Here is a 21,132-nt window from a genome sequence, read left to right as displayed (position 1 = left end):
CCGGCAACGGCGCCAAAAACTTGGTGGACGAAATTGTGATCACTATTCTTTGAGTTGCATTCATCAACTTGGTGCTGTAGTTGCACGTAATTGTAAAATTATGGAATTTGAAATTGGCACGAGTGGACACAACTCCGTTCAACTAACCAGCAAGTGTACTGGGTCGTCCAAGTAATAAACCTTACGTGAGTAAGGGTCGATCCCACAGAGATTGTTGGTATGAAGCAAGCTATGGTCACCTTGTAAATCTCAGTTAGGCAGATTTTATGGGTTTTTGAAAATAGAAATAAGAAAATATATAATAAAAGGGATAGAGTACTCATGCAGCCTCATTGGTGGGAATTTCAGATAAGCGAATGAAGATACTGTATGGCTCAAGGACGCCTGCTCTCCTACTGCTTCAACTCAATCCTTCTTACTCCTTTCCATGGCAAGCTGTATGTAGGGCATCACCGTTGTCAATGGCTACATCTCATTCTCTCAGTGAAAATGTTCCTATGCTCTGTCACAGCACGGCTAATCATCTGTCGGTTCTCAATCAGGTTGGAATAGAATCCCTTGATTCTTTTGCGCTTGTCATCACGCCCAGCCTTCAGGAGTTTGAAGCTCGTCACAGTCATTCAATCATAGAGTCCTACTCGGAATACCACAGACAAGGTTTAGACTTTCCGGATCCTCATGAATGCCGCCATCTATCTAACTTATACCACGAAGATTCTGTTGGGGAATCTAAGAGATACACATTCAAGCTCTTGTTGCATGTAGAACGGAAGTGGTTGTCAATCACGTGCGTTCATAAGTGAGAATGATAATGAGGGTTACTTATCATCACATTCATCATGTTCTTGGGTACGAATGAATATCTTGGAATAAGAATAAGAGGGATTTGAATAAAAGACGATAGAATTGCATTAATACTTGAGGTACAGCAGAGCTCCACACCCTTAATCTATGGTGTGCAGAGACTCCACCGTTGAAAATACATAAGTAAAAGGTTCAGGCATGGCCGAATGGCCAGCCCCCTTGTGGTCACAAGACCGAATGATCAAAGACCTAAAGTGATCAAAGATATCTAATACAATAGATAAATGTTCTATTTTTAATAAACTAGCTCCTAGGGTTTACATGAGTAAGTAATTGATGCATAAATCCACTTCCGGGGCCCACTTGGTGTATGCTTGGGCTGAGCTTGATTAATCCACGAGCTGAGGCTTCTCTTGGAGTTGAACTCTGAGTTATGACGTGTTTTGGGCGTTCAACTCCGGATCATGACGTTTTTCTGGCGTTTAACTCCAGACAGCAGCATGAACTTGGCGTTCAACGCCAAGTTACGTCGTCAATCTTCGAATAAAGTATGAACTATTATATATTGCTGGAAAGCCCTGGATGTCTACTTTCCAACGCCGTTGAGAGCGCGCCATTTGGAGTTCTTTAGCTCCAGAAAATCCATTTCGAGTGCAGGGAGGTCAGATTCCAACAGCATCAGCAGTCCTTTTGTCAGCCTTCTTCAGAGTTTTGCTCAAGTCCCTCAATTTCAGCCAGAATTTACCTGAAATCACAGAAAAACACACAAACTCATAGTAAAGTCCAGAAATGTGAATTTAACATAAAAACTAATGAAAACATCCCTAAAAGTAGTTCAAACTCACTAAAAACTATCTAAAAACAATGCCAAAAAGCGTATAAATTATCCGCTCATCACAACACCAAACTTAAATTGTTGCTTGTCCCCAAGCAACTGAAAAAAAATAGGATAAAAGAAGAGAATATACTATAAATCTCAGAATATCAATGAATATTAATTTAATTAGATGAGCGGGACTTGTAGCTTTTTGCTTCTGAACAGTTTTGGCATCTCACTTTCTCCTTTGTAGTTTAGAGTGATTGGCTTCTCTAGGAACTTAGAATTTCGGATAGTGTTATTGACTTTCCTAGTTAAGCATGTTGATTCTTGAACACAGCTACTTATGAGTCTTGGCCGTGGCCCTAAGCACTTTGTTTTCCAGTATTACCACCGGATACACAAATGCCACAGACACATGACTGGGTGAACCTTTTCAGATTGTGACTCAGCTTTGCTAGAGTCCCCAGTTAGTGGTGTCCAGAGCTCTTAAGCACACTCTTTTGCTTTGGATCACGACTTTAACCACTCAGTCTCAAGCTTTTCACTTGGACCTTCATGACACAAGCACATGGTTAGGGACAGCTTGATTTAGCCGCTTAGGCCTGGATTTGATTTCCTTAGGCCCTCCTATCCATTGATGCTCAAAGCCTTGGATCCTTTTTACCCTTGCCTTTTGGTTTTAAGGGCTATTGGCTTTTTCTGCTTGCTTTTTCTTTTTCTTTCTATTTTTTTTTCGCCACTTTTTTTTTTCGCAAGCTTACTTTTTCACTGCTTTTTCTTGCTTCAAGAATCAATTTCATGATTTTTCAGATCATCAATAACATTTCTCTTTGTTCATCATTCTTTCAAGAGCCAACAATTTTAACACTCATAAACAACAAGATCAAAAATATGCACTGTTCAAGCATTCATTCAGAAAACAAAAAGTATTGCCACCACATCAATATAATTAAATTAAATTCAAGGATAAATTCGAAATTCATGTACTTCTTGTTCTTTTGAATTAAAACATTTTTCATTTAAGAGAGGTGAAGGATTAATGGATTTTATTCATAGCTTTAAGGCATGGTTACATACTAATGATCATGAAGTAGAGACACAAAACATAGATAAACACAACATTAAAAACCGAAAACAGAAAGAAATAAAGAACAAGGAATGAATCCACCTTTAGTGGCGTCTTCTTCTTGAAGGACCAATGATGTTCTTTAGCTCTTCTATGTCCCTTCCTTGCCTTTGTTGCTCATCCCTCATTGCTCTTTGATCTTCTCTTATTTCTTGGAGAATGATGGAGTGCTCATGATGTTCCACCCTTAATTGTTCCACATTATGGCTCAAATCTTCTAAGGAGGTGTTGAGTTGCTCCCAATAGTTGTTGGGAGGAAAGTGCATTCCTTGAGGTATCTCAGGAATTTGTTGATGATGAGCTTCCTCATGCACTTCTTGAGGGCCGTGAGGAGCTTCTCTTGTTTGCTCCATCCTTTTCTTGGTGATGGGCTTGTCTTCTTCAATGGGGGTATCTCCTTCTATGATAACTCCAGCTGAGTAACATAGATGGCATATAAGGTGAGGAAAGGCTAGCCTTGCCATGGTGGAGGACTTGTCGGCTATTTTGTAGAGTTCATTGGAGATGACCTCATGAACTTCTACCTCCTCTCCAATCATGATGCTATGGATCATGATGGCCCGATCCACAGTAACTTCAGATCGGTTGCTAGTAGGAATGATAGAGCGTTGAATGAACTCCAACCATCCTCTAGCCACAGGCTTGAGATCCAGTCTTCTTAGTTGAACTGGCTTGCCTTTGGAGTCTATTTTCCACTGAGCTCCTTCCACACATATGTCCATAAGGACTTGGTCCAACCTTTGATTAAAGTTGACCCTTCTAGTGTAGGGGCGTTCATCTTCTTGCATCATGGGCAAGTGAAATGCCAACCTCACATTTTCCGGACTAAAATCTAAGTATTTCCCCCGAACCATTGTGAGATAGTTCTTTGGATTCGGGTTCATACTTTGGTCATGGTTCCTAGTGATCCATGCATTGGCATAGAACTCTTGAACCATCAATATTCCAACTTGTTGCATGGGGTTGGTTATGACTTCCCAACCTCTTCTTTGGATTTCATGTCGGATTTCCGGATACTCATTCTTTTTGAGCTTGAAAGGAACCTCGGGGATCACCTTCTTCTTTTCCACAACATCATAGAAGTGGTCTTGATGGCTTTTGGAGATGAATCTTTCCATCTCCCATGACTCGGAGGTGGAAGCTTTTGTCTTCCCTTTCCCTTTTCTAGAGGATACTCCGGCCTTAGGTGCCATTGATGGTAATGGAAAAACAAAAAGCTTATGCTTTTACCACACCAAACTTAGAATTTTGCTCGCCCTCGAGCAAGAAAGAAAGGAAGAGAAGAAGAAGAAGAGAATATGGTAGAGAGGGGAAGAAATAGGTTCGGCTATGTGGGAGAAGAAGGGGTTGTGTTATGTGAAAATGAAGTAGAAGGGAAGGGTATTTATAGGGAGAGGGGAGGGTGGGTGTTCGGCCATTTTGGGTGGGAATGGGTGGGAAATTGAATTTGAATTGTATGAAGGTAGGTGGGGTTTATGGGGAAGAGTGGGTTGATGTGAATGGTGAATGGGGTAATTGGGAAGAGGAATTGAAGTGATTGGTGAAGGTTTTTTTTTTTGGGAAGTGTGACATGGGAAAGAGTGAAATGAGATTAGGATTAGGAGAGTGTGATTAGGATTAAAAGAAAAGGTGGGAATATGGTAGGTGGGGATCCTGTGGGGTCCACAGATCCTGAGGTGATCCTGTGGGGTCCACAGATCCTGAGGTGAAAAGAAATACCATTCCTTCACCATATAGGCATGTAAATTGCCTTCGTGCATCATTCTGGTGTTCAAACGCCCATTGGTGCACGTTCTGGGCATTCAACGCCCATGTAATGCATGTTTCTGGCGTTGAACGCCAGTTTCATGCTTGTTGCTGGCGTTTAACGCCAGCTTGTCTCCTCCAGGCACATTCCTGGCGTTCAGCGCCAGGATGTTGCTTGTTTTTGGCGTTCAGCGCCAGAATGGTGCTCTATTCTGGCGTTGAACGCCAGCCAGATGCATCTTACTGGCGTTGAACGCCAGTCTGTGCTACCTCCAGGGTGAGAAATTTTTTTCTTCTGTTTTTTGACTCTGTTTTTAATTTTTTTGATTTTTTCGTGACTCCTCATGATCATGTACCTAATAAAACACAAAATAACAATAAAATAAAAATTAGATAATTAAAATTGGGTTGCCTCCCAACAAGCGCTTCTTTAATGTCAATAGCTTGACAGTGGCTCTCATGGAGCCACAAGGTGATCAGGTCAATGTTAGTGTAGTCCCAACACCAAACTTAGAGTTTGGATATGGGGTCTGAACACCAAACTTAGAGTTTGGTTGTGGCCTCACAACACCAAACTTAGAGTTTGACTGTGTGGGCTCTTCTTGACTCTGAACTGAGAGAAGCTCTTCCTGCTTACTCTCTTTTGTCACAGAGGGATGTCCATGTGCTTTAAACACAAGGTAGTCCCCATTCAATTGAAGGACTAATTCTCCTCTGTTGACATCTATCATAGCTCCTGCTGTGGATAGGAAAGGTCTTCCTAGGATGATGCATTCATCATCTTCCTTCCTAGTGTCTAGGATTATGAAATCAGCAGGGATGTAAAGGCCTTCAACCTTTACTAGCACGTCCTCTACTATTCCATAAGCTTGTCTCAATGACTTATCTGCCAATTGCAATGAGAACAAGGCAGGTTGTACCTCAATGATCCCCAGCTTCTCCATTACAGAGAGTGGCATAAGATTTATCCCTGACCCCAGATCACATAGAGCTTTTTCAAAGCTCATGGTGCCAATGGTACAAGGTATTAAGAACTTGCCAGGATCTTGTTTCTTTTGAGGTAGAGTTTTCTGAATCCAAGTATCTAGTTCACTAATGAGCAAGGGAGGTTCACTTTCCCAAGTCTTATTACCAAACAGCTTGGCATTCAGCTTCATGATAGCTCCTAAATATTGAGCAACTTGCTCTCCAGTCACATCTTCATCCTCTTCAGAGGAAGAATAGTCTTCAGAGCTCATGAATGGCAGAAGGAGATTTAATGGAATCTCTATGGTCTCTAGATGAGCCTCAGATTCCTTTGGATCCTTAATAGGAAACTCCTTCTTGCTTGAAGGACGTCCCAGGAGGTCTTCCTCACTAGGATTTTCGTCCTCCTCCTCCCTTGTGCATTCGGCCATATTGACTAAATCAATGGCCTTGCACTCTCCTTTTGGATTCTCTTCTGTATTGCTTGGGAGAATACTGGGAGGAGTTTCAATGACTTTCTTACTCAGCTGGCCCACTTGTGCCTCCAAATTTCTAATGGAGGATCTTGTTTCATTCATGAAACTGAAAGTGGCTTTTGACAGATCAGAGACAATATTGGCTAAATTAGAAGTGTTTTGTTCTGAATTCTCTGTCTGTTGCTGAGAAGATGATGGATATGGCTTACTATTGCTCAGCCTATTGCGTCCACCATTGTTAAAGCCTTGTTGAGGCTTTTGTTGATCCTTCCAGGAGAAATTTGGGTGATTTCTCCATGATGGGTTATAGGTGTTTCCATAAGGTTCACCCATGTAATTAACTTCTGCCATGGCAGGGTTCTCAGGATCATAAGCTTCTTCAGAAGCTACCTCTCTAGTACTGTTGGATGCATGTTGCAATCCATTCAGATTTTGAGAGATTATGTTGACCTGTTGAGTCAACATTTTGTTCTGAGCCAATATGGCATTCAGAGCATCAATTTCAAGAACTCCTTTCTTCTGAAGTATCCCATTATTCACGGAATTCCTCTCAGAGGTGTACATGAACTGGTTGTTTGCAACCATGTCAATGAGTTCTTGAGCCTCTTCAGGCGTTTTCTTCAGGTGAATAGATCCACCTGCAGAATGGTCCAATGACATTTTCGAAAATTCAGAGAGACCATAATAGAATATATCTAATAGGGTCCATTCTGAAAACATGTCAGATGGACATCTTTTGGTCAGCTGCTTGTATCTTTCCCAAGCTTCATAGAGGGATTCATCATCTTTTTGTTTGAAGGTTTGAACATCCACTCTCAGCTTGCTCAGCTTTTGAGGAGGAAAGAATTTATCCAAGAAGGCAGTGACCAGCTTATCCCAGGAGTCCAGGCTATCCTTAGGTTGTGAATCCAACCACATTCTAGCTCTGTCTCTTACTGCAAAAGGGAAAAGCATGAGTCTGTAGACTTCAGGATCAACTCCATTCGTCTTTACAGTCTCACAGATCTGCAAGAACTCAGTTAAAAATTGATAAGGATCTTCAGATGGAAGTCCATAAAACTTGCAGTTTTGTTGCATTAATGCAACTAGTTGAGTCTTAAGCTCAAAGTTATTGGCTCCAATGGCAGGAATGGAGATGCTTCTTCCATCAAACTTGGATGTTGGCTTTGTGAAGTCACCAAGCATTCTCCTTGCATTATTATTATTATTATTTTCGGCTGCCATCTCCTTCTCTTGATCGTCTGGAGCCACTGGTGGTGGCAGGGTGTCTGCGATAAACTTAGAGGATTTTCCCACACTTGCACCTTGCTCCATGTTCATCCCTTCTACTTCTTCTTGGTGGACTTCAGCCATGGTCTCATCAATAATGTCGCACTAGAAGATGGAGTGATCTTCCGGTGGGTGCTTCATAGCTTCATCCAATTTGAACATTGAAGTCTTCAGAAATGACCTTCCAAGCAGAATCGATGATGGTCTTCCTGAGTCATTAAGGGCATCTCTAAAATGTAAAAGTCAGTAGGGAATGTTAGCCCCTTAATGCTCACTAGCACGTCCTCAGCAATTCCAACAACCGAGATAATGCTTTTATCTGCCAAAACAAAACGTGCTGCCGACCTTTTTAAGGGAGGTATCCTCAAAGCATCATATACATATAATGGCATAATACTCACACATGCGCCTAAATCACACATGCAGTCAAAAAATTGTATACCCTCAATAGTACAAGTAACCATGCATGGACTCGGATCCCCACATTTTTTCAGTATGGCACCCATTAAAGCAAAAGTAAACAAGTTCTTCCAAACAAACATGAATCAGATTCCACTAATTCAAATCACACAACGAAAGACAAGTAAACTTATATGAAAATAGCTCATGAAAACCCATAAAGTCAAGCATTAAACCCTCACTGGAAGTGTATATGCACTATAATCACTCATGTGTCTAGGGTTAATCCACTCTAGTCTCCTCTAATCATGCTTTCTAAACTTTGCTCTTTATCTAACCAATCAACAGATATCTAGTATACAAATGCAAACATCATGAAGTCTTTTCAAGATTGTAATGAAACTAAGATAAGGGTGAGAATATATGTATGGCCAAATAAGATATAATTTGAATCTTTGACTAATATAAGTTCTCTCCTAACACACATACACCCTATATAATTTTAGAATCATGCCTAAATACTCATAATCTCACTTTTGTATATTTCACATACTCATGTATCAAATTTTCTTTAATTTCATCACATATGCATTGATCTTTTTATTGCACTTAACATTGCGGTAATTTTTGTCCCCTATTTATTTATTCTCTCTTTTTTTAAATAGAAAAATATAATAGATTAATGCCTATAGTTTTTGTAAAATTTCACATAAGTAGTACCCAAATTCTTAAAATTTGTCAATAGAAACAAAACACATTCTCACCAACCTTTTACATTTTCCCACACTTAATTGCCACACAATTTTTATCCTAAACTAGCCAAAAATTCAATTGGGATAATTACTTGTTTTTCCTCTTAAGGCTAGTAATGTGATAATATAAAGAACAACTGTGGATTAAAAAAGCTCAAAGTGACAAACAAAAGCAGATGAAATGGTAGGCTATTTGGGATAAGTGAGCTAATAACAAATGATGAGCTCAATCATATGTATGCATAAATATACACTAAACAATGGACATATAGAATGTAATAAAACAAAGAGTGCGATCATAGAGAAACAAGCACACAAGAACAAAAATTATAGTTAAATAATGTGACCATATAATTAAGTTCAAAATCTTACAGATTGTGTATTCTTAACTATAAACCATGTTTCAAATTACAATCTTCAAACAAGGTTAACGCATTTTTAATTTGAATTAGTGAAATATTATAAATAATGTCTTGAAAAGAAGTTCATTACTTCAACCAAGTAGAACATACATGCAAGCAATTATTATCATGCAATTTATCATATCTAACAAAAGAAAATTGACATATTGGTGTTAAGAAAGAGAGATTACATCCGGAAGTCAGGTACTGACCACCCCACACTTAAGGCTTGGCACGGTCCTCCGTTCCATCAGTAAAGAGCAAGGTGGGGTTGGTAACATCCCCTCTACAGTTGGGGTCAGTCTGGCTTCCGGTGCTGGTAGGTGAAGCGGAGTTCGGGGTATCCTTCTCTTCTGGAGGTGGAAGAGTATTAACAATGAGCTCCTTCAGATAGTTGTATCGGCGCCTATGGCGGCGCTCCATCTACCGGTCTAACCTCTGAAGAAACATCTGAGTAGTGAATAGTGTAAGAGGTGTGGGTGATGGCGGTGCAGAAGTAGGAGGAGTGTCTAAAGATGGGTCTAGATGCCGGCTAGCAGAGGGTACCGGGGGTCTGAAATACTTCCCATTTGAGACATACCGATCAGCCCGTGAGAGCATGGTTCTGGAGTCTCCAGCCCTATAGGAAACTCCAACTGCAGAGACAAGATCCGAAACCAGTGTGGAAAAAGGTCAGTCGCCCACAATTTGCACGTGTCCCATGGCCTGCCAGATGTGTCTGGGTAAGTTGTGGGCTGCTTTGTGAGAATGCACTAGATGATAACAGCCATGTCCGCAGTGAAGATGGACTCGTGAGTGCTCGAAAAGACATAGTGAGACATAATTTGGGCATACATGCAAGCCTCCAAGGTAAGTGCAGGAGCTGAGATGCTCTTAGGTCGAGTCCAATGTTGGCCATAAATCCAAGTGCTGTCAGGTTGTGCTATAACTCCAAGGACGCTATCCCAGTCAAACTAGTATGTCTGGCGCTTGAGAGAGGCCTCTTGATAGGCGTCCAATCCCTCTGGGCTAGGTGAAAGATCCAATACTCTCTTAACAGCACCCTCGGAGACAGTGACTTGCTTTTGACCAACATAGACAGACTGAAGAGTTGGCAAGTGAAAGTTGGAGTAGAATTCAACTACCCATGACAGATTGGCCTCCCGCGGCTGCCTCCTCAAGAATCCCCACTGTCTCCTTTCAATGCAGGGTTCCACAAAATCAACAAAGTGTGTTGGAAGGATGAGTAAATGCTCATTATTGTAGTTCCTCTCAGCCAGGATGGGAAACATTCGCTCACAATAACAGTTAGTGAATCGTGCAGAGTCCCGCACAGGAAACGCCTTTTCCGCCTCATCAACTTTGATTGTCCGCTTCATCCGCTTCGTGGGTAGCAGAATGCTTGTAGTGGGTTGCGCCTTGGCCGCTGCTCTCTTAGTGCCTTTTCTTACTGGTGTCTTATCAGTGGCTTTCCCCTTCCCTTTCTGGGTACCCATCCTAAGGAAGAAAGAAAGGGAAAACATTAAATGTAGATAACAAAAAATCGAGAGGAAGAAAGTTCAAGTGATAATAAATGCCCAAGGAAATAAACATGCACATGGGACAGCAATTAAAAGTATGCGGGCATATGAGAAGAACTAGATGTAAGAGGGTATATGGAATGCATGTAAGAGGCATGAGAAGCATAGTCCAAGCATTAATTAGCAAAGATAATTATCACATGGAACAAAATAAAATAGCACTTGAATGTTGACAATTAATGACTAATATACTTAACTTACAAGGGAATCAAGGGTGGTGAAAAAGAATGCATTAAAGTGTAAAAATAAAATAAAAGAGAGCACAAAATGCCATGAGAGCTTTTTTACAGATACTTGGTATGCACGGTTAAAATTTGAAAGTAAAGTAATTAATCAAAGCATTTATGAGATCTAAAATAAAATAGAAATTGTCAAATCACTCTTCATAATATCCATAAGCTCAAATATAATAAAATAATACCTAAATAAATCTCCAACACCAACATATGAATGCAAAAATAGAAAATAGAAGAGAAAAAAAAGAACCTTAAGAAAAAGATGAAAATAGAGAGGTAATGGAGAATGTAAGTGAAAGAAAAGTAATAAGAATGGAGGAAAAAGAAGTTAAGAAAGAGAGAAGAAGAGAGTAAGAATAGGGAAGAAAGAAGAAAGAAAGAGGAAGAGATAATTAGGATTTGAAAGGGAAATTGAAATTAAACAGCACAAGCGGTGCGCTATGTGCAAGTGACACGGCGACGCGCACGCGTCGTCCACGCATACGTGTGGGTGAGCGTATAGGGGAGGGACGCGTAAGCGTCCGTCACGCGTACGCGTGACTAGGAATCGTGCGAAACGCACGAATCCAGCCTCACTCCCGCGTAACTCTCAGTTCAAAAACTCATTTACGTCGTTTTGGACATCCACGCGTACGCGGAAAGCACGCGTGCGCGTGGGTTTGTGGAAGGTGCAGGCGACGCGTACGCGTGCCTACTGGTCGTGCGAAATGCACAGTGCCAGCACCAAGACAACATAACTCTCGACCAAATCAGCGATTTACGCCGATTGTTTTTCCAGGCGTACGGGGTGCGTACGCATGGATTACATCGTTGCAACCAAGCAACCAAGATCTATTTCTGTTTATCCGTGTACGTAATCTGCTTAATTACAAGTGTATACTATTGCAGTGAATTTTTCCTTTAGGTATGTCTCGTCGCTGGTGGATGTATATATTCAATATCTTTGGAAAAAGTCTTTTTGTACTAGATAGTGTACACGCTAAACCACATGATACATCACGGATGAAACTAGATGCATATACGGTAGCAAAAGATCTAATGTCTCTGTTAATCTATTTAACCTAAAATATTGTATTACGTTTAAACTTTGAATGCATTTCAGAAAAGGTTCATTGAAGACATAACTTAAGTGGTCATCCCCACGTATAAGCCCACTCAGAGAGGCTTGCCTTGCACATTCGCCTCTGTTGTAATACAACCAAATGGATGAATCCCCCTCAAATCCTAACAATACCTTAATTAGTAAGTTCAATTGAGATGTATACCGGTTCTCCTAATACAGCCCATTGTTTCCATTCACATAAATTTGATTGTTGTGTATATGTAATAAAATTCATGGAGTACTGAACCAAAGGCGAAAAACCGAATGATTGGGATTAAGTGAGATTCCAAATTTTATTGCTAAATAAATAACACATCATTGTATACAATATTTATTTTCACATGCAGGACACCAACAAGTTAGACAAGATGGAAACAATGTTTGATATCATTCTGGGTAAAAAAAATTCAGTCATTGGAGAGCACTGAATGCCCTTTCCTTACCCTGCCGTGCGACACAACCAACCAAGAAACGAACATAAGGAGGTTCGGACATCGTTCACAGCACCTGACACAAAGAGCATGCTTCGGTGAGCTGAAGGATTGCCGAAAAAATAGCCCATCAAAAGGAGCTAAACATGGGAAGAAAAAAGATGCATTTAACATTCTTTTTTACCTTATCTAAGGATACCCTCCCATGCTGAGTTATATTTTGTTGGAACTTGATATTTTCCTTGTGTTATACACGGTGACTGTTTGTTTTAGATTCTTATGTTGTTAGTGGGTACTTATTTTGTGAACCTTGTTGAAATTTGTTGGTTAATTAACAGAGAATGCGTGTATTGTGGATGTGAATCATGTCTTCGGGGATTGGTTTGTTTTATTTTGCACAGGCTAAACACTTGCTACGTTTTAAATTGTACATGTTTAAAGTGGCTAAAGAGTTTATTTCTGGATGTGTCTACTTATGGACGTGTCTACTAATGTATGTGTCTTTCGTTATCTATGGATGTGTATTCTGACGTAAATGTCTATTTTAGTTGTGTCTTGTTTGGAGGTATCTGTATACGAACATGTCTTCTGCTGGAAGTGTCTTTGCCAATATGTCTTTTGTATTTTCATTTAACTATGAATGTGTCTTCTGAGAGACATGTCTGTTTTTACCGTGTCTTCTTTGAAAGTGTCTATATATGAATGTGTCTTCTGTTAGAGGTGTCTTCTTCCAATGTGTCTTTCGTGTTTTCGTTTAACCATGAATGTATCTTCTGAGGGACGTGTCTCTTTTTGTCGTGTCTTTTTCGAAGGTGTCTATATATGGGTTATTTATTTTGCTCGTGTCTTCTACGTATGTGTCTATTTACGGATGTGTTTTTTCAGGAGGGTGGATATTAAAAAGTTTCAATCACACCCAAATGTGTCTAATCCCTGAGGTTTCTAATGCTAGTGATATGACTCGTGAGACTGATTAACATATCCTCTATGTTCTACAAAATTTTTTTAAGGGTATGCTTATATTAGATAGGATAAAGTATTATTTTAATCCCAAACGTTTGAGCCGAATCATGATTTGGTCTCTAACGTTTCAAACATTCTATTTCAATTCCAAAAGCTTTCAAACGTCGTATTTCAATTAAAAAAAAAAATTAGGTAGGTCCAATATTGTCCCACCATTAAACTTTGACATAAATAATTTGCATATTAAAGAACCAATAACATTCGATTTCAGTATGTAAGTAAAATCGATCCACCGACAATCATTATATAAAAGTTTCTCCTTTGAATTTGAAGCGTTAATGATTGATTATTAGGATTTAAGGTTTTGTGCAAAAAGAATTGAAGAAAAAAATATTACAAGAAGGTTTTGGTTTTAATTTTCTAATACACGAGAGAATATATGTCTTAACTAGTAACGATATTAATGTCTACGTCATTCATTAATGATATGACCACATTAAACATGTTTAAAACTTTTTGAGAAAAAATAAGACGTATAAAATGTTATGAACTAAATTAGAATTTAACCCAAATGTTGGGAACTAAAATAGTATTTTACCCTTTCAAATAATATCCTTATTTCTCACAAATGCATGATATACCTGAAGAATAAAAAGAAGGGCTTCGACGCTGAAATAGCTGTAAAATTTAATATGAGCAAGACTTATGATAGAGTTAAATGACGATTTTTGTGATTTATAACGGCGAGATTAGGGTTTGTCCTAAATTGATTGGTTTGATTTAGGAACTGATTACCAATATTTCTTATTCTGTTATTGTGGAATGACAATGACAACCTTTTGATTTTTTCAAAAAAATATCCGTAAAAAAATTCATCTATCCCCATGTCTATTCTTATTTTGTGCAGAATGCATTTTCTTCTTGCTAAACAAAGTAGAAGAAACAACACCATTCAAGGTATTCAACTGAAGAAATGGTGCCCTAAGATCAATCATCTTCTATTTGCCGACAACTTTACAATTTTTGCAAAATTTCTCTCCAATGTTGTGACAACATTTCAGTCCTCCTAGACACTTATGAGGCTTTTAGTGGACAAAAGTTCAATCTAAACAATTTGTCTGTGTTTTTTAGTAATAACTCTACTTTGACAATGAGACAGATGCTTGAGAACAGATTGAACATCCCTCATGTAAATATTCAGGATAAATACTTGGGATCAGAGATCCAAGAAGCCACTTTTGGGCTGATTACAGATAAAGTTTATAAGAAGGTAGAGGGGTGAAAACGAATATTGCTATCAATAGGTGAAAGATACATTCCAATAAAGGCCGTGGGATCGGCAGTCCCGATTTATTCTCTCTCCTGCTTTAAGCTGTCTTATTCATTAATCTAGAGAATCTACAATATTTTAACCCAAATTTAATGGAGGCGAAAGGGTACAGAAAAAAAAACTCTTAGGTTAGTTGGGAAAAGATGTCACGGCTCAAAACGGAATGGGGTTTGGGATGGAAAGATCTCATAGCACAAAATCTAGCCTTACTTGAAAAATAATGTTGGAGAGTTATGGTTCAACCTAACTCTATGCTGTCTAAAATGCTTAAAGACAAATACTCCAAGTACGTAATGTTATGAAAGCTAAGAATGGTGTCTTACCTTCGTGGAGATGGAGGAGCTTGTTGGAGGGCCGCAAAGTTGTTGAAAAAGAGAACTGATTTGGAAGGTTGGGGATGGCTCCAACATCAACATTGCTTCTAATCCTTGGATTTTGCCGTTTCAATCGAAATCTCACAGAACCAAATGTGACGAGAGTTTGTGACCTGATAAATGTGAATAGAGAATGAAACTCCATGGAACTCCCAATTAATTAAATATAGCTCAACAAATACTCAAGGTACGGATTGATGACGGTTCTGATAAAATTCAATGGCTCTACCATAAATCGGGTAACTACGAAGTATCCTCAGATTACAAAGTTGCTTACCATCTCGAGCAAAAGGAGACGGTGGAGGTTGCTAGAAGACTCTTCCATGGACTCAGCTTAACGTCTTCCTCTCCTCGCCCCCAGTTTTATCTTTAGGGTTGCATTTCTTTCTTCTTATTTCCTTCCTTTCTCTTGAAATGAAATGCAGCAATCGGCTCACTAATCACTCAGCAATCACTATTGGGCCACGCACCATCATTCGAAACTTTTATTGAGCCTAAAACTTGAAGTTTCCACATGTGCTACATGAAAAATCAACGGTGTCTGCCTAAAGCCCTAAACTACTAAAACCCGTTCAGGTCCAAAAAACTCTTCTAAAAGCCGTTCAAAAAAAATGTGAATGGGTTTTAAGAGAGGAAGAAAATAGGGCCAGAAGCCCAGAACCCAGCCGACTCACTTTCTGTTTATTTTTTTTTTGTCTGAAGGTGCGAGAAGACAGAAGCGTAGAGTCCACTGTCCATGGTAGAGAACAGAGAGAGAGAGAGAGAGGGGGTTGGTGTTGCTTCCCACGTCACCACTGAAGCCTTCATTTTCGGATTTTTGGAGAACGTGAGCGCCAAGATCGGCTTTCCATTCTTCTCCGATTTCCCTTGCCACTTCCCCTCCTTCCCTATCCCTCTTTCCAAACTAACCAACCAACGATTCAGTCCTCCCTCCCTTCGCAACGCTTTCGCTTCATTCCAGGTACTCCCTCCTCCTTTTCCATTCCCTCTCCCAGGGTTTCGTTTCCTTTCCTATTCACTCTTCCATTTGCTTCTCTAATTCTTCATCCCTCATTTTCTTGATTCACTTTTTCGCGCGGCTTTTTTGAATTCGCTTATGCTTTTTTTTTATTAAAAATTATATAATTCGTTTTGGATGAGCTTCCCATGGTTAATATTTCTGAATTACGAGCTCTTGATTCTATTTTCGCGGAAATCTATTTGTGATCTTGAATTGTGTCAATTTGTTATGATTTTGTACGATCTATGATCTATTGTAGCTAGCATTTCTTAAGAGTGGCAGAAAACTCTGCTTTCTGGTGCTAAAATCGAAAGCGATAAGCGATATACAATTTACCTTCCCCCCCTCCCCCCCCCCCCCATCTCTCCGAAACAGATTAACTGTATCTGTAGGTAAATCGAAGCGGTTCAGGGTTCTTCGTATGATTCTTTCATTGTGTAAATAGTGGATTGCGTAAAGAGTCATGTTGGTTACAAAACTGTTTCACTTGGACTTTCTCTTCTGGAAAAGAAAAAGTATAGCTAGACAATGAAAATATTAAACAATGTGAACAATGGATATATCGGATGTTCAATTCACTAGGTGTGCGGATGATTATTCTAATTTAAGATTTATGTGAGTAATTTAGAGTGTAGTGTGTTTTAATTGAATTTGGCCAATTTTAGGACTGGTTGTTCATGTTGTTCAACAAAGTCATTGGTCACCTAACATAACCCTTTGGAAAATAGTTGATAGTTGAGCATCTTTTGAATGTTATATTCTTGGTTTCTCGCAGTTTACCAACCAAGCAGTTAGCTCCCACTGGTTTGATTCATCATATAGGGGCTACATATATTACATAAGGATGATAACTGGAAGGATAATTTTTTCACGCTTTTATGTCCTTTGTTTACTTCTGAGATGCCATGCCTCAGAAATCTAAGGACATTGTAGTTTAAGACTGTGATACGTAACTGCAATGTGCATACCTTTTTCACTGCTCATGATATGTGTGATCTGATCTGATCGTCTGATTTTTGTTTTGGATTTAGTTCCTAAATTTTGTAGAGAAAATGGTAGAATCTCATTTTAGGGTGTTTCGACATAACGGCATTTGTGAAAAAGGCTTGTGGAGACCTCCAATAACAAAGTGGTTCAGATGGAAGGTAACTGAACAATGAGCAGTAGAGGGAGACCTAGAAAAGGCCATAGGTAAAACTAATAAAATAGAATGAGTTGTTAATGATTTAGATGTAAATATGAATTATCACTTATGGTTGGATAATGGTGTCATCTGAATCCAAACCTTATATAGAAAGGCAAGTCTTGTTATTGTTGATGTTGATGTTATATTTGTATTTGTATATAGTTCCTATTTTTGCATGAGTAAATACTTTATAATAAGTTGCATAACATTTATTCTCTATCCATTATCTCCAATCTGCATTGTTTTGGGACTTGCCACACCGATTTGCTTAGGATTGACGAGTATGATGTCATTTAAATGATATGATGAGATTTTATACTTGTGGTTTATTGTGTTTGGAATGGTGATCCTTTTTCGTTTATTTTGTTAGAATGGTACCATTTTCAATAATTATCTCTACCTCTTTGATTTGTCTCAGGTTCAGTTTGTAAATGGCTAAAGTTGGTAAGACACGGTCCAAGTCCCAGCCTCAAGGTCGCAAGGAAACCCCATATCATTTATCTTGTGCACAAAAGAATATGAAAGATGTTCGTGGAAAGAAGAGCTCCACCAAATCATCAGAGAAGAAGGATTGGGAAGATGCAACTTGCTCTGTGTGTATGGAGGTCCCACACAATGCGATTCTTCTTCTTTGTTCGTCATATAACAAAGGTTGTCGCCCTTACATGTGTGCTACTAGTCATCGATATTCAAACTGTTTTGAGCAGTACAAGAAGGCCTACACAAAAGCAACTTCTGTTCAAAGTATGCAGCTAGCAATAGACAATTCAAATTTTGACTTAAGTGCAGGTGAACCTGATGACAATAGAGAAGTGCCTGAGCTTCTTTGCCCCCTTTGTCGCAGACAGGTGAAAGGTTGGACAGTGGTTGAAGCGGCTCGAGAGTCTCTGAATGCCAAGAAAAGAAGTTGCATGCAGGATGATTGCTCTTTCGTAGGGAATTACAAGGAGCTCAGGAGGCATGTTAAGTCTAAGCATCCATTTTCTCGACCAAGAGAGGTGGACCCTGTTCGAGAAGAAAAATGGAAGAGGCTAGAGTGTGAAAGAGAACGGAATGATGTGATCAGCACAATTCTATCTTCAACACCAGGTGCTATGGTATTGGGGGATTATGTGCTTGAGCCGAATGATCATGCCTTTTATAGTGATGAGTATGATTCCGAAGAGGAATATTTGGAGGACGATTTCTTCTCCATGAGGCCATTTGGTCTGGGGAGAAATAGCCACATTTTCTCCAACATTAGGTACAATCAGGACCGCGCTGCTGTTTCTTTCAATGTTGATCATTTTGGTTTGCACAATGTTGCACCTGCAGCTTCTGCTGCTGTCTCTGGACGAGGAATCCACAGGCTACTGTTAGGGAGGTCTAGAAGACGACGGAGGCATAGGATGCCAAATGCAGGCAGGTAAATTCGGAGATGAACTACATAGATATGGGGAGTAAGCTTCACTTCTGCATTAGTGTGCCAGATACCTTGGCATGGCTTGTTTTGTTGCTATGCCAAACGATTTTTATTATTTAATTAGCAGAGTATAGCAGTTGAGACCCCATTCTGGTTATATTACTATCTCATCTGTCAACTGATATTTGCATCACTTTACTAGCTTCTTTTAGCTTTTCGAATTTATTGTTTTAAAAGGCAATGCAATTTCATAGCGCTCACTGCCTCCTTTATTTCTAGGTTTAGCATATCAAGGTCATTATTATTTTAGATCACATAGGTTTGGACTGGCTGGCTGTCTTTCTACCACAGAAAGTGGTCAACTGAACAGGGTGTTTAGGGGCAAGGAGGAGATGCCCCAAATAATGCGTTTTCAAAAATGATGCTTTATTCTTCAGTTGATGTTTACTGTACAGTTTGAATTATTGCATAAATAATTTCTTCGATGGATTCTTGGACCTACTATTCTTGCTGGCAATGTGGCTTAACATGGAAGATCTTTCTAACCGTGTCAGCATGGCATGGAGTGTTTGTCACCATTATCACGGAGAATATGACTGATACGTAAATTGTAAGTGTTTGTTCATTTGTTAAGTTCTTGTCATATCGATGAGTGCATGCGGCACTTGGTTGTATTAGATTGTCAGATCGTCTTTTAAGTGTAACAGCGATGAAAATGATTTGATTTTTCTTAGTGTTTAGAAATTAGAATAATGGAGGAAAAGAAATGTATATTTATTTACTTTTTAAACTCTAATTTAATCTGATTCATTTATTTTGTATTTCTCCGTTCTTTTTCTTTCAGGTAAAATATATTTCGAAAATTTAAGAATTTATATTATTTGACGACTTTAAAAGCATAAATTAACTCACTTGCAACTAAAAGCTGAATAGTAGCTCATGAATTTTACTAGTTTGGCTTTAAACTTACCCTCTTTGATAGGAAGACAAGATAAGCGCAATACCTATTTCTTGAACTTCATTTTTATATGGCATTAGTTAACCCCATAACTAAATTACATAAGCATCGATGCGTTGAACTAAACGCTTCTCCTATAATTTGTGCGTCCTGCTCGCTAAATTCCTGATTGGCTGTTTACGCCTCCATCTGTAAATTCATATCCATTGTTATTGATAACAATGTCGACCAAATACCACACAATACATGGATTGTTATGTGTTTATCTCCATTTTTTGACGAGTCCAAATCTTCCACTTAAAACTTCGAGACGTGATGATATTAACCGTTAGAGATTAACAAATAAATAAATAAGGAGCCCAACAACCAACAAACTATACATTAATTCAAGCCTATAATATGCATTCTCCTTATACCTTCATATTTTCTTATTCAAATGTCTATGTTGAACCACTCTGAGCTGTAGATTTGAGCTTCATCATCAGATAAGGCGAAAAAAAGACGCATGAAACAAACAATGTTCTGTTTCCCACTAGATTTCTTTGCATGATAGCTCTTTCAACATTTTGGCCACTCTACTCTGTTGGTAAAAATAACATTAAATACAAAATCAAGGACTTGCAATCCAAATCAGAATAGAATACATAAGGAATCTCAAATTACCAAAAATGAAGGACGCGCTTGACCGAACTTTCTGTTCTTGGAACGGTTTCTTTCTTTGTTCTCTTCTGACGTCACTCGTTCATATCTGCACCAGCCACCACCACCACCACCAGAGGCGGAGTATAGAGCCGTATATCTCGACGGCGAACACGAGCAGATTCGAACCGGTCTGGTTAACCAAAACCCCATCTTCTTCTGCTAAAAACTCGCAGAATCAGTTTCATTACTATTGGTATTCGAATCAAAACAGAAAATAGGAGAGCGAAAAAAAAAAAGTTAATAATAACCTTGTTTTTTGTTTGTAACTGAATGATGGGTGATGGAACCTTTTTGGAGTGTGCAAGTGCATGATTCCGAAGCTGTCGAGAGTGAGCGAGAAGCTGAGCTCGACGATCATAGCCGTGTGTGGAATTTGGCTTTGTTTTGATGAAACCATGTGATTGTTTCCTTGTTGAACGAGGTTTCAGTGATTCCTTGTACACTGTTATTATTACAACCCTACTTGTGTTTCTGTCTTGGATAGTCTCTTTCTGTTTCTTCTTTTCTATGATTTGTTTTGACGCTGTCGTCATGATGAATTTGCTTTTGGTTCTTCAGAAAACTATCAACATTATTCGATGGAGAAACGAGTGAAATAAAACATCACCGCTTTTGAGATAAGGAAGAAAATAGAAGTTAATGATCTTGATTTTAGAATGTGATGCTGTATTCGGAATACACTAAGTAAATGTAGATAGAATCTCTTTATATTAAGAAAATGTATATAAAATCTTCATTCTTGTATGTCATGGAATGGCTAAGAAGGAGGCCAAAGCCATGAAGATTAAGGCCTTAAGGCATTGGTAACAAATTAACAATGAATTTTGGCCCCTTTTTTGGGTCAACAAGAATCTTGGAATCAAGTTTTTTTTTGAAAATAATATTACATAATCAAATTTTTTTATGAATAAAATCTAATTAAATAATAAGACTTGTAATAATGTTACTCATAATTAATTTTTGTTAATATTAGACTTAGTTAACAAAAAAATTTAGACTTATAATATTACTCGTTTTTTGGTGCTATCTTGGAATTAAATTATACTACATAAAGTTAAGCTTAAGGTTTGTTAGGTTTCTTTTTTTCGGGGAATGTTTTGTTAAATCTTAATTTGTCGCAAATGGAACCT

The 21,132-nt window shown here is 38.8% G+C and overlaps 2 protein-coding genes and 1 long non-coding RNA gene across 6 annotated transcripts; 1 reads left to right on the top strand and 2 right to left on the bottom strand.

Annotated features, from left to right (window-relative positions):
• Window positions 1-885: 885 nt before the first annotated feature.
• LOC112706117 (uncharacterized) lies at window positions 886-15,180 on the bottom strand. 3 transcript variants are annotated; one of them, XR_011864533.1, is made up of 4 exons: window positions 15,032-15,169; window positions 14,704-14,867; window positions 8,951-10,235; window positions 886-1,549 (listed from the first exon to the last, which is right to left on the bottom strand). XR_011864533.1 is itself a non-coding variant. In XM_072200680.1 (3 exons), the coding sequence occupies exon 3, from the start codon at window positions 7,289-7,291 to the stop codon at window positions 4,973-4,975; it is 2,319 nt and encodes a 772-aa protein (XP_072056781.1). In that variant the 5' UTR covers window positions 7,292-7,526; window positions 8,951-10,235; window positions 14,704-14,846; the 3' UTR covers window positions 4,782-4,972. The 3 variants fall into 3 exon arrangements, 1 of the variants encoding a protein (XP_072056781.1); XM_072200680.1 differs by lacking the exons at window positions 886-1,549; window positions 15,032-15,169 and adding an exon at window positions 4,782-7,526 and having other exon boundaries at window positions 14,704-14,846; XR_011864532.1 differs by lacking the exons at window positions 886-1,549; window positions 8,951-10,235 and adding an exon at window positions 11,925-12,163 and having other exon boundaries at window positions 15,032-15,180.
• On the top strand, window positions 15,181-18,839 carry LOC112706115 (uncharacterized). Of its 2 annotated transcripts, XM_025757245.3 has the most exons (3): window positions 15,181-15,715; window positions 16,786-16,945; window positions 17,359-18,839. In XM_025757245.3, the coding sequence occupies exon 3, from the start codon at window positions 17,372-17,374 to the stop codon at window positions 18,347-18,349; it is 978 nt and encodes a 325-aa protein (XP_025613030.1). In that variant the 5' UTR covers window positions 15,181-15,715; window positions 16,786-16,945; window positions 17,359-17,371; the 3' UTR covers window positions 18,350-18,839. The 2 variants fall into 2 exon arrangements, with proteins under 2 accessions (XP_025613030.1, XP_025613029.1); XM_025757244.3 differs by lacking the exon at window positions 16,786-16,945.
• A 357-nt stretch (window positions 18,840-19,196) lies between these two features.
• Window positions 19,197-20,801, bottom strand: LOC112706116 (uncharacterized). Its single transcript, XR_011864534.1, has 3 exons — window positions 20,251-20,801; window positions 19,964-20,158; window positions 19,197-19,880 (listed from the first exon to the last, which is right to left on the bottom strand). It is a non-coding gene; the product is annotated as an uncharacterized lncRNA (long non-coding RNA).
• Between the last annotated feature and the right edge of the window lie 331 nt (window positions 20,802-21,132).

Source organism: Arachis hypogaea, chromosome 8 (assembly GCF_003086295.3).
Source record: "Arachis hypogaea cultivar Tifrunner chromosome 8, arahy.Tifrunner.gnm2.J5K5, whole genome shotgun sequence".
Classification (NCBI taxonomy): Eukaryota; Viridiplantae; Streptophyta; class Magnoliopsida; order Fabales; family Fabaceae; genus Arachis; species Arachis hypogaea.
This window is presented reverse-complemented; position numbering and strand designations above follow the sequence as displayed.